Genomic DNA, 13,122 nt, shown 5'->3' with positions numbered 1-13,122 from the left:
GATCTATACTTTGCTTCTTTATCTAGAAAAGAGATGCAGAGGGGTATCTTATGAAACACCAGGGACGTGAGGATAAGTGTGGAGGATGTACAGGAGACACTAATGTGTGGGACTACTTGACATTTTTTACTGTTTATTTTAGTGCAGCCACATCTCAATGTGTAGTGGCCTGTAACCATGTTGTGATTATTGTGCTCCTTATTCAATTGAACCCAAATAATAATAACTAACACGTGTAACTCCTTGCCATGTGCAAGCATTGTTCTGAGTTCATTACATGTATTGACTCATCACTCCTTGCTAAGCATTATTTTCCCCACTTTTCAGAGAGGAAAGTGAGACACAGATAACTGGGCCAAGGTCACCTGTAAATGGTTAGGAAATGGTACAGCTGGGGTTCCGACCTCAGCAGTGGGTTCCATGATCCTTTAGCCGCAGTGCTACAGTGTGAAGAGGTGATTTTTTGTCACGTTAGACTGTTGTAGATTTTCCTGCTCAGAGGTGTGATCGACTGAAATTGACCAGTGGCCTATAAAATCCTTCCTGATGGTCAAATAAGAGCAAACCTAGATCAACTAACCTGTGCTGAAGCTTCTTGCTGTTGGACTATTAGAACATCGTAGGGCTGAGGCTATCTTTTTAGGTCCCAAGTTACATCTATGGCCTTAAACTTGACTTGTGAAATATTTAGAACCACCATCCTGACTACATTAAACATTATTAGAAAGAGATCTTCTACAATGTAATTTAATTTGGGGCTTTTATACTTAGAATTCAAGAAATCATGATCCATCATCAAATTAGGGAAGCAGGTGAAAATTGGAACTTTGTGAGTTATTTTCCCATCTCCCCCGTGCCTTCAGGTCTCGGTGTTTTAGCTACAAAATCAGTGTGCCCGACACTGTTCAGATTTCTTTCCAGGCCTCGTTCTGCTCCGACTTCTTTCCCAAGATCTCATTCGCCATTTCCCTTTATACCCTCTTGTCTGGGTGTGCAGGCTATACTTACTTCTTTTACTTGATGTACCTTTCTTTGCCATCCCCTATAAAAATTCTGCCTGTCCTCTTGGGTCTGATTCAGAAATGTCACTTGGCTCCTACCACGCTTCATGCTCCCAACGCATCTCTCCTTTCCGTTCCCGTTTTCTGTTGTGAACTACAGAAGGGTGTCTTCGACAAGCTTCTAAAGGTTAAGGACTAGGAGTGATTCATCTCTGAATTTCCTTGGGTGCAGGTGCACTGTAGATGTTTGTTGAATTATGTTCTTCCTCACTCAGAGGAAAGCCCTTCAGCAGAAATGTAGGGAGCGGGATTCTGGTCGGTGGTGTGTCACTGTGGGACTGATCAGCCATGTCAAGGGGTCAAGCAGAGGCTGTGGTTGTGCAGGTGAGGGGTGGAGGTGGACGGACGTACTGGTGCTGTGAGGGGAATCAGAGAACATTTCCTGGGGAAAGTCACCCTTGAGGTAGGTCTTGATAGATACAGGCATAGATGTGTACCAGAAAACGAGACTCTCTCTCAGCCATGGGAAAGACCAGCATGGGGGTAAAAAATGCCCAGTATCTCTCTCTGCGAGCACCAGGTGTGCAGGAAAATGAAGGGTACTGAGGAACTGGGCTTGATCCTATGGGTATAGGGGAGCCTCAAAGGTTGGTTTTTTTTAGATTTATTTATTTTTTAGAGAGAGGGGAAGGGAAGGAGAAAGAGAGGGAGAGAAACATCAATGTGTGGTTGCCTCTCGAGCACCCTCTACTGGTGCCCTGGCCTGCAACCCAGGCATGTGCCCTGACTGGGAATCGAACCAGCAACCCTTTGGTTTTGAGGCTGACATTCAATCTACTGAGCTACACTAGCCAGGGCCATTGAAGGGTTTTTAAGTAGAGGGTTTTAAAAATAGTTCATTGTTTTTTTAAAAATAATTCGTTTGTGTTTTAAAAATAATTCATTGTTGACAGATTGTATGCTAAAATAGTAACTCATTACGGCTCTGTAGGAGATTGTAGTCTTTAAATTTTTATGTGCTTTTCCACATTTTAAAATTGTCTTCAGTGAGAGCATATTTCTTTAATTAGAAAAAGCGTAGTGTTGGATTTTTTAAATGTTGCCTCTGGTGGGAGAGTAGGAGGTAGAGAGTGCATTTAGTTTTGTGGGCATTGCATTTGGAAGGTATTGTCTTATCTGCTACTGCTACACTAATGAGACTGCCCTTTTGAGCTGGAGTTTAGATTCACTGAGACTTGGTAATAAGAACAGCCTTTGGCTCAGGTTCCTCTTTCTGACATAATCCCGTTGTTAGTACATGGACACAAGGGGGCAGCCTTGCTGTTCTTTCCAACTGAAGGCTGTGCATTTCTTTGTAGCTAACTGTGCACTCATCCTTCTTAATATTTTGGACTCTTAACACGGACAACACAGCAGTCAACAGAGCGCCAGTGCTCCTTCGAAAAGCTTGACATGTGGTGCACGTGTTCACAGATGTTGCTCTGGGCTGTGTGGGAGTTTCCAAGTGTCTTTCACTAGGAGGGAAAGGAACTGACTCCTTGGGTAACTGCAGAAATGACTCTCTGTGTTCTAGGCGTAGAAAAAGAGCCGTGCCAGAAGATGGAGAAAGATGGGTCTGCTGTGCCTGTAAGTTCCTAAACATGGGAGGGGCGGGTGTGAGGAGCGGTGTTTTCAGCATTTGTTCTGAAACCTGTGTTAATCTTTAAATAAATTCTAATCCGTGTTTGGTGATGGGAATGAAACATAAATAAATCACGACTTCTTCACTTGAGCATCTCATAGTCTATCTCAAGATTTCCAGCCAGCACGCTGCTAGCTGCCTCTGCTACTTAGCACATGGACTGTAGCTAGTTGGAACTGAGGTGTTGTGTAAGTGTAAATAAAACACAACCAGTTTTTGACAATGTAGTGCAAACAGAAGGGAAATAAAATGTCTTTAACTTTATATTGATTATATGTTGAGATGATATTTTGGATGTATTGGGCTAACTGAACTGTATTATTAATCTCATCTGTTTGTTTTTACTTTTTAAATGTGGCTCCTGAGAATTTTTAGCTGCATGTAGCTTCATTGTATTTCTTTTGAATAGCGCTGGCAGTAGGCACAAAATGCACAGGTGTACCTGTGCTGGGTGTCACAGTAGAATGGCGTGTGCCTGGGGCCGGGGCAGCCAGGGCTCCCGGCAGGTGTCAGGAAGGCTGAGTCTGAGGCAAAGAAAAACAAAAAAATTTTTTTCAAGTTTTAGACTTACAAAAATAGTACAAAGAGTAACTGTATATCTTGCACCCGTACTCAGATGTTCACAGTTTATATTCTCAGCACAGTTATCAAAATCAGCGAACACCGATACAGTGCCATCCAATCCATAAACCGTCCGCACATTTTACCAGTTGTCCCAGGAATGTCTCTTTGTGGTTCGGGATCCGCTACTGGTTTTCATTCTCATCTCCTTAGTCTCCATTAGCCTGTCACAACTATAGTCTTTCTTTGTCCTTCCTGACCTTGACACTTTTGAAGAGTAGTGGTCAGTTTTGTGGGATGTTTTTGAGACTCACTATTGTGCAGTGACCCTGGTATTTCCCTAAAGGAGGTAGAGCGTGCAAATGTGTAGGTGGACATGTGGGGGAGGAGCCTGCGGGGGTAGAGTGAGCAGAGGTGAGGGTGGACAAGTGGGGGAGGAGCCTGCGGGGGTAGAGTGAGCAAAGGTGAGGGGGGACGAGTGGGGGAGGAGCCTGCGGGGGTAGAGTGAGCAGAGGTGAAGGGGGACGAGTGGGGGAGGAGCCTGTGGGAGGAGGAGCTGAAGGAAGATCTGCTCATAGCACATAGGGACTAGGCAGCATTGTCCTCTAACAAGGGCTTTACACATTCGTGACATTTGTTTCTGGACAAAATCACTTTTGCTTGGAAACTCATTTGATCCTCAGCATTTTGGGAGCTAGGCCATCTAATCCTAGTGCAGCCACACACGGGCTAATACCCAGGTTTCCTCACCTGTCAGAGGGAGGGATGGCCTTCCTTCCCCTCAATGAGCCGGTGGGACTCCGCGCTGCACCAGCAGAGCAGCCTGGTTGAGCACCTGGGGAAACCAGTTCCTTTTCAGGTTTTCCAAGTGCTATGAGAATCCTTTGGAATATTTTCAGTGTAAAAAGTAGCAAAAGGATGACTGAAGAAGGATGCATTGAGTGGACCAAGCACTGTTGTGTGTGGCTGCAGATTCAGGCAGTTAGTTAGTCCCAGTCTTGAAATAAATTGGTTAAACTTTTGGGTTCCCAGCTTATTCGTCCATAATACAATATTAGCAGCAGCATCTGTATGCCTCATCAGAGCGGTGTGAGCGTAAGACGAAATGACAGCGTGAAAGATTGAAGTGGTAAAGTGCAAGGGCAGTGTAAGGCGGTGTGATGTTGATGGAACAAGGGTGGGAGAATGAAGAAGAAAAATGGAGAACACTTGTCTCTAGAGCCAGGTGGTGAGGAACATACGACATGTTGTGATCTTTTACAAGTAACCCCAGTTGAACTTCCTGAAATAAATTAATCTCTGTTTCCTTAGAATGTTGAGGAAGTGTTGCATAAAGAAATTGCAATATTCAAAACATCGAGTAAAGAAATCTGTTTCACCTAGCATTTAGTTTTTAAAGCCTCTTGGAGATCCAAGATGGCGGAGGAGTAAGTGGAAGCTACGCTGACCTCCTCCCAGGTCCGGTCTGGAGTTGAAGCCTCTCTGGGTTGCTTTGAAGCACATTCCTTTTGCAGTCTCATGCCCAACACGGGTGGTGGCCTGGGCAGGTGAGTGGGCGTCAAGCCCCCCATCTGGCTTCTCAGCTGTTCTTCTGCAGCATCTTTTACTTAGGAGTCTGTTTTTTAAGGAAGCCTTAAACTTGTTAAAAGTTGAGTTTGTCGGGCTTTTCCAAGTCTGTCTCTGTTAGAAAAGTGGCGGTGTGGCCCTGCTCCGGTGGGGCAGGGACAGGTGACGGGGTGAGCACACTGAGTGATGCCGGTTATTCCACTGCAAGGACGTGAGCAAGAATTACTTAGTGGCACCTGTGCTCAGTGTAAACTTGCACTAGGACTCCATGGATTCCCACTGTGGACAGAGGAGACGTCTTTGTTGGTTCGTGCTTTGCGGGACCAGGAAAAGTGTTAGGGGACCTGTGGAGGGACATGATTGATTGATCTAACAATTTAGATTTTATTTATTTTTAGAGAGAGGAGAAGGGAGGGAGAGAGGGAAATATCAATGTGTGGTTGCCTCTCGTGAACACCCTTCTAGGAACTCGGCTGGCAACCCTGGCACATTCCCTGACTGGAAATCAAACCGGTGACCCCTCGGCCTGTAGACCGAGCACTCAATCCACTGAGCCACACCAGCCAGCGCTGATTTAGCATCTTTGTTAAACACATACCAGATTACCTAGCCCAGGAAGAGATGGTCAGGCCGGTGCTTTGTGACAGTACATTCTGAAGGTTTTTTTGTACTTTTGATAAGTAATGTAAAGGACTGAGGAATATAAAAAGTTAAATCCTAGGGGATTGGAAGAGGTGGCTGAAATAGGCCATGGCATTAATTCCTGCCCTTATCTCATAAGAACTCTTGCATTTTGAGCCATGGGGTTCCTGGCATGTGGCCAGGTGGAGGGGAGTGACCCAGGGGGAACTGCAGGCTGCACAGCCCACTCATCTGGAAATGTTTGCCACCCTCTGAGGTCTAATCTGGTACCTCCAAGTCAGAATGCTGCCTCCCTCAGACACCATGCTTGTAACCTTGCAAACAAGCAGTCAGACCCTCAACACACGAGTGAGATGCTGAACTCCAGAGCAAATGTCCCCCCCAATGTGCGGGTCAGAGGAGGCACAGGGGGCTGGTTCCCAGAGGTCAGTGGAGTTGCTGGGTCTAGCTTAGAGTCATAAACACTCACAAAAGAAGGACTTTAAAATGTATTCATTTAGAATCAGAGATGTAACAGCAGAATGAAACAAATCTGTTAGCTCAGTTTAGTGCATTATCTTCCTGTACACAAGTTACATGGGAAGAAAGATTATGAAAAAGCCTCTTGATGGTAAACGCAGCACAGGAAGTTAATGGAATAGCCAGATGTCCAGTATCAATTATCCACAACAAAATTTATTATGCCATCATTTCTGAATCGGGAATCTTGGTCAGCTTTGCAGGGTGCTTGCGACTCAGGGTCTCTCATAGGCTACAGTCAGGGTGCTGCTGACCAGGGCTGCGGTCACCTCCAGACTCGCTCATGTGGCAACTCAGGTCCTCACTGGCTGTTGACAGCGCCCTCAGTTCCTTGCCACATGGACCTTTCCATGGAGCTTCTCACCATGTAGAAGCCTGAGTCTCTTTTAAACTTATCTTAGATGTGACAGTCTTTGACTTTTACCATATTCTGTCCTTTGGAGTGAGTCCTCGGGGGCAGCCTGCACGCAGGGGAGGAGATTGCACAGAGGATTAGTACCAGCACTCGGCTCACTGGGGCCAGGAGAGGCTTCCCACCACGGCCTCTGGCTGTACCAATAGGTCTTCCCCAAGACAGAGAGTGTTTCTGAGCGGACCTTGGACTTGTCAGCACAGGGGCTGCGCTGCCCCACGTGCTGCTGGAAGTGGACCCTGACCATGTGGCTCTGCGCTCCCCTCTTGTGTCCCGAGCCCAGAGTTGCTGTGGTGGGTGAGGCCTGTGAAGCTGTGTGTGCAGTTGTGTGTACAGTTGTGTGTGTTTGAGTACTTTCTAGAGAGGGGGCGGATCTATAAAGACCCTGAAAAGTTTAAAAACCACTGGTCTAAGTGAACCTTGGCTTTTATGTTCAGTCTAGGTTCAAAGCAGATACCAGAGAACTGACTGGTTATGATCAGTAATGAGGTGACCAGTTAGTTATAGTGACATTTAAGATCATTCTTAGGCCATTTTAGCTGGCTTTTTTTTTGGTGCTATTCAGTGAGCTTTTTTCTCCTTTATGCAAAAAGTTTACTTGTATATAGGTAAGGGGGAAGTAGACCAAAAATGCCTTCTAGGAAGGAAAATAGTACGCCATCTATATTCTTGTGAAAAATAAAATGCTATCGAAATGCGGCTTCCCAGAGCCTGAGTTTGTGATAAAAGCAAGCTGGCGCATCACGAAGTGAGGTGCTGCCAGAGCGAACTGAAAACTTAACAGCACGGACGAACCGAAACTGGGAGTGCGAGCAGAGATCCCCACGTCCACGCGGCCACTTTGTCAGGAGCAAACAGGGGTGCGCACCTGACCGCGTCGCTGAGCGGCCGCACCATCACTGCCGAGCGCTGGCAGGTCCCACGGTCCCGGGCGGGGGCAGGCCAGACACAGGCAGCATTTCCACTTTCTTAGGCCTGACAGTTAGTCATATATTTTAGAAACATTTCCATCTGAAGTGACTACACAGACACCAAAATCATCAATATGTAAAAAAAAGTCATCCCCAGAAACCTCGTGAAATATCATCAGCCATTAACCACGTATAGTTTTCTCTTTCGCATGTAATTCTTTGGTGACTGAGCACTATGATGATTATACTCTTTTTTTTTTGGAGAAGAAGCAAACTTCTCTAGGCTGTTAAACAAGCTGGGATGCCATTGATAATCATTAGAACAGGTTTTTCTTTCAGATAGCCTTGTAAGAGATTCTATTTTACTTTTTTAATCCTGCTGGGGCTTTGTTTTTTTTTTTTTACATGTTTTTAAAGATTGTGATGAATGTAGTAATGAGGGAATTATTGAAATATGTTGGATCAAGAAGCTAAAGATTAAATGCGTTAAATGTCGCCTCTTCCCCCCTCAGGGACTGTTGGAGTCCCCAACGGAGAAGGCCCCGGTGTCCGTGGCCTGTGGCGCCGAGAGCCCCCTGGGCAGCATCTGCCTCAGTGAGTCCGATAAGACAGCCGTGCTCACCCTGATAAGGGAAGAGGTGAGGGCTTTCTTGTTCCGTCCACTTACCACTCCGTTTCTTTGTGCAGACCTCGTGCCAGCGGGCAGATTCCATCTCTGTTGGCCCGAGTTACCCCGGGCTGGACGTTCATGTTTCCTGCAGCCTGTGTAGCTCATATAAAGGGTTCCCTGGAAAGGCCACGTTGCTGCTGGGTCCTGACATTGCGGTGTCCAGGGAAAAAACTACAGTTTTGTACTCTTCTGTACTTAGCTTTGAAATTTTATATGTCAAATTTTCCCCACTTTATCCACATATGTATCTAAATCAATGCCTTCATTTTATAGAGGATATGTGCTTATACATAAAAATGCCTTAAATTCTAGACTTCCAGTAATATAAAATTGTTTTTCCCCTTCATCCATTCTTTAATTCAGCTCTCAGGTGCCTTTATCATGTTTCCTGACAACCTTTGTTCAAAATAAATCACTGCTAGGCCTCTTCTTGGTGACCTGAAAAATATGAAAGACACTGTGGTGTACTGGTGATCAGTCACCACTCTCCTTGGTTATATTTCTGTGCTGTATTTCATGTGTTGGTTCATGTATTATTTGCTGACTCCACCTTTTTGTAAAGAAGGTGGAGCAGTTTTATTTTTATAACATGATGAGAGTAGTTAAGTGCCTGTGATAAAAGAGCATTAGGTTGGCAAACCTCAAAAAACAAAAGCAAAACTAAGCAAACAACTAGAACAGGAACAGAATCACAGAAATGGAGATCACATGGAGGGTTGTCAGTAGGGAGGGGGAGGGGTGAGAATGGGAGGGAAGGTACAGGAATAAGAAGCATAAATTGTTGGTAAAAAATAGACAAGGGGAGGTTAATAATAGTGTAGGAAATGGAGAAGCCAAAGAACTTATATGTACGACCCTTGGACATGAACTAAGGTGGGGGAATGATGGTGGGAGGGGGTACAGTGCAGAGGGGAACAAAGGGAGAAAATAATGGGATAACTGTAACAGTATAATCATAAAACATTTAAAAGTAAAAACAGCATTAGGTTGGTAATGAGGGATGTCAGCTAATGCTATTGTCAAAACTTGGGAGCAGTGGTGAGAAGGCCCCCCAAAATCTTATAAATGAGAATGACTTCATCTTTCTCCTGAGAGTTAAATGATGAGATGACCCCCAATGGATCAAAGCACAGATGTGTTTAGTCACTAAAGCTCATAAGCTGGGTTCTAGGATCTTGAGATCCTAATTAAAGGTACCAAAGTGAAAACATACCAGTGAGAAAGAGAGAAGCACAGAAAAGTAAAATTAAAAAGAACAACAGGTGCCTATTGGAGCCCTGTTCAGGACAAATGGAGTATGAGGCAGTGAATTTAGGGAATTTCTTTCCCTTTAGCCTGCGGGTTCCACATAGAACTACGGGTTCTGCACTGGCTAACAAGATCCTGCCGCAGCCAGTGAGATGGGTGCAGCTGGCTGGAGGCATTGAACTTCCGACCCTCTCTTCTGGCTCCATTCTTACAAGGCAGTTACAAAGCAGCTCTCTATAGAAAGGGAATACGTTGGTCATGCCAACTTCCAATGCCCCGATTTTGTGGCAGTTTCACTTCTCTCCCTAACTAAAATTGGTGCGCTGGGACCTCCTTTGGTTCCGGCGAGTCTCTGTTGTCCAAGTGGCTCTGTTCTTGGTGTCCTGTCCCGATCCGTTTTCAGGCCTACAGAGCGGAGAGACCCTGGGCTGTGGTAACATTTACAGAGGTTTTAATCACCTCTCAGGATTTGCCCAGGAGATGTTCCATTCACTTTTGCCTGAGTGGCTACATTCCCAGCACCCTGTGTGGCTAAGAGTTATTTTTCCAAATGCTTATGAGCATTATATAGATGTTGAGGTTTTGTGTTCCCAATGTGGATTGAATATCCTGGGTGGACCAGTGTGTTGTCTCAGTCTCCGGTCTTAAATTCAGACTGTCATGGATTGAGTAGGTAAGACCAGCTTTCTCTCTGTTATAACCTAGATAATCACGAAAGAGATTGAAGCAAATGAATGGAAGAAAAAGTACGAAGAAACCCGGCAAGAAGTCTTGGAGATGAGGTGAGCCGGGAGGTTTGGGCTAAGGGCTGGATACCTTTATGCATTATTAAATGTAATACAGATGAAGTGATGAAAGTATTTGCTCACCACAGAACCAGCTGTTGAGAACTTGGGGCTCTGCTGTTTACACCTTAGTTTGTGATTGGTAGTATCATTTCATGAGCACTGATGATCAGTTACTATATATAAATACTGTTTACTTTGAAGTGTTCAGAACATTACAAGTGGGCAGAACTCACATAATTCTTATCTTTTGAAAAGACAGATTTGTGCAAAAATATTCATTTGAAATACAGAGTAATGAGATTTACTGACATTCAATTATGGAGGCATTACAATTCATAATACTTTTTACAAACTAATTATACATGGGAGCTTCAAATCTCATAACCACCAAATAGATTTTAGAAAGCATGTTAACAGGAAGCAGAATTGATTGACATTTTTAAATTGAAATCTTTTTATTTTTGCTGCTCTCTCCCTAGAAAGCAGACTTGGGAGTTGTATAATAATTAAGATGGCACCAAAGAAGAGGGGAAAAACATAAATAATTTATACACTGTACAGTCAGCATTTGACTGATTAAGAAACATTTTCAGTGTGTTCAAGCTGATTTGTGTCTCTTGCATTATTTGTTTCTCTCTGAGCATTTACTGGGTATGAGGCCCCGCGCTGGGATGGTGAGAGGAAGGGACCGCTGCTGCCCTTGGAGAGATTACAGGGCCCGCTGTGAGAGACCTGGGTGCAGGGTCCACATGACGGGCACTCTCGGGGGACAGTTTCTCCCTGAGCGGTCACAGGAAGAGCGCTGTCAGTGGACAGAGTCAGGGCGACATTATTGCACTTCGCTAAAAGAAAGGTTACACAACAGGGTGATCTTTAAAGTCTTTAAATACTTTTCAGTTCTTGAAATACTTTTGGGATTACGACAGTAAAAGAAGGCTTGTAAGTGAGTGAGAGGGAACAGATGCCTGAAAGGGCAGATCGGGGCCAGGCAGCCGGAACTCCAGTTAGGTCTCTAAGGAAGAGCCCCCAGAGTGGCAGGGCCGTGTCCCCCCCACACGCTGCCAGTGTGCCGCGAGGCCCCCAGTGCCGACACCGACGTGTACTGTTTCCTGTACATACATACCTACGACAGAGTTTAATGTGTATATTAGACACGAGGAGAGATTAACAACAATAACCTATAATGAACTAGAACAGTTATATCAATATGCTGTAATAAAGGTCATGTGAATGTAGTCTCTCAAGATGTCATATTGTACTGTAGTCACCTCTTCACTTGACGGCTTCTCCCTGGCACGTCCGAATTGTCAGCATCTCTGCTCTCATGCCGTGGGGCCGTTACTCAGTAGAACAGGGTGACTTGAACATTGGCGCTGCAATGCCGCGCAGTCGGTCTGATCGCCCAGGTGGCCACTACGTGACAAGTGGGCTGGTAGTGTGCGCAGTGTGGACACGGCAGGCACAGACACCTCACACACCAGGCAGGACTGAGCGGGCAGTGTATGGTTTCATTACACTACCCGACTGGTGCGGAATTTAAAACCTGAGAATTGTGTGCTTCTGGAGTTTTCCATTTAATATTTCTGGACTGTGGTTGACTGCGGGTAACCAAAACTGAAAAGCAAAACCGCAGATGACGGGCACTACTGTAACTTACTGTGTAGAAGGTTGATTTGTTTAAGCAAACTCAGTCTGCTGCCTTGAAGTCGTTCACACAGGGCAGAGCAAAGGTGAAGGCACTTGTTTCTACAGATAAAATGAAGGCTTGTTAAACGTAACATTGTAAGGTAAATCTTTTCGAACATTAACAAGTCTTGCATTAAGGTAAAAGAAAAGGGAGAGAGAGCTCAAAGCAGAGAAGTGGGTTGTGTAAATTCGTCAGTGCACAGGGGGGACAAAAGTCACTCAACAGTTGTGAGTATGTGAGTTTCTTGTATTATTATTTAGTTTTATTTTCCGTGCGAACAACCATACGTCTGCTGTGGCCCACCCCAAATGTCAGTGTATTTGATTGGGGAAGCGTGTCTCCAACTTTTGTCATCTAAAAACTCTTCTGATAATACATTTTTTTTATTTTTAAGGAAAATTGTGGCTGAATATGAAAAGACCATTGCTCAAATGATTGGTAAGGAATTTTTCTTTTAGCATATGAATTATAGGGTCTCCAGCTGATTTTAAAATCAGGACACAAACTTCCATTTGTCCATCACTTAAGAACAGTCGATTCTCATTATTCGTAGTAGTTGTGTTGTATAAAGTTACCGCAGACATGGAACCGTTGCTTCTGAGGAAATGCAGGTTAGGTTTTACACAAGCCAGCGGCTGCCACCCTTTTTCGTGAATACATAACCTTGTCCTATGTGTATTTCTGTGTAAGGACGTCTTATCAGAGATGTATTTTGATTCATTAGCATTGAATGGATGGCCAGCAGCACTATGGCTCATGGTGAGCAAGGCTTATGGAATACATTTCCCTGTGAGGCGCATCACAGTCTTGCTGCAGTTGGGAGCACTGGACGGCACTGCAGCGCTACACTTGGGGGCTGTTTTAAGTAGCAAAATCACCTACAGGAAGCACAAAAATGCAAAAAATGGGGCACTGAATAGACTGAAAAGGACCCTTGTTTACGGTATGAGGCAAGAACGCATCACCTTGTTCACACTTGGCTGGGAACAGTGGTGCAGCGTCCTTACTCCACTGCCAGTTGTACCTTCCCTGTATCGGAACCGTGGGGGCCTTTTCAAACAACAGTGGTAGGTCCTCCTGCACTGAATTTAGAGCCTCTTCTCGCCAGTGTTAGAAGGACTGACTCCCTAAATCAGTCAGCTCTTTCTGCACTCAAGCATCGAGCTGCTATTGTCTGTGGTCCACACACATGATGCCTTCCTAGCACGTGGCCTTTGCCACAGCTGTTCGCCTCTGCGTGAATGTTCTTCTCCCAGGGAGCTCCTGCCCTCGTTCTTCGGGGTTTTCAGCTCGGATCTCTCCTGAGTGAGGCCGTCCTGTATAAAAGAGGAATCCCCCCCCTTGGTCTGCTGTGTTTTCTCCATCACTTGCCACTACATACCTCCCCCACTCCGATGTCCCTCCTTGGGAGCGGGAACTCAGTTATGTCCACTGCT

General features: G+C 45.1%; 1 protein-coding gene across 8 annotated transcripts in view; it reads left to right on the top strand.

Moving 5' to 3' along the window:
• Positions 1–13,122, top strand: part of TACC1 (transforming acidic coiled-coil containing protein 1) — a 96,732-nt gene that overhangs the window by 73,810 nt on the left and 9,800 nt on the right. For all 8 annotated transcript variants that reach the window (XM_037166912.2, XM_037166915.2, XM_037166911.2 and 5 more), the window contains 4 exons: positions 2,575–2,627; positions 7,806–7,931; positions 9,917–9,993; positions 12,081–12,124. In XM_037166912.2, the coding sequence (XP_037022807.2) occupies positions 2,575–2,627; positions 7,806–7,931; positions 9,917–9,993; positions 12,081–12,124 (300 nt within the window). The remainder of the gene's footprint in view (positions 1–2,574; positions 2,628–7,805; positions 7,932–9,916; positions 9,994–12,080; positions 12,125–13,122) is intronic.

Source organism: Artibeus jamaicensis, unplaced genomic scaffold, assembly GCF_021234435.1.
Source record: "Artibeus jamaicensis isolate MK-2021 breed Jamaican fruit bat unplaced genomic scaffold, CSHL_Jam_final scaffold_833, whole genome shotgun sequence".
Classification (NCBI taxonomy): domain Eukaryota; kingdom Metazoa; phylum Chordata; class Mammalia; order Chiroptera; family Phyllostomidae; genus Artibeus; species Artibeus jamaicensis.
This window is presented reverse-complemented; position numbering and strand designations above follow the sequence as displayed.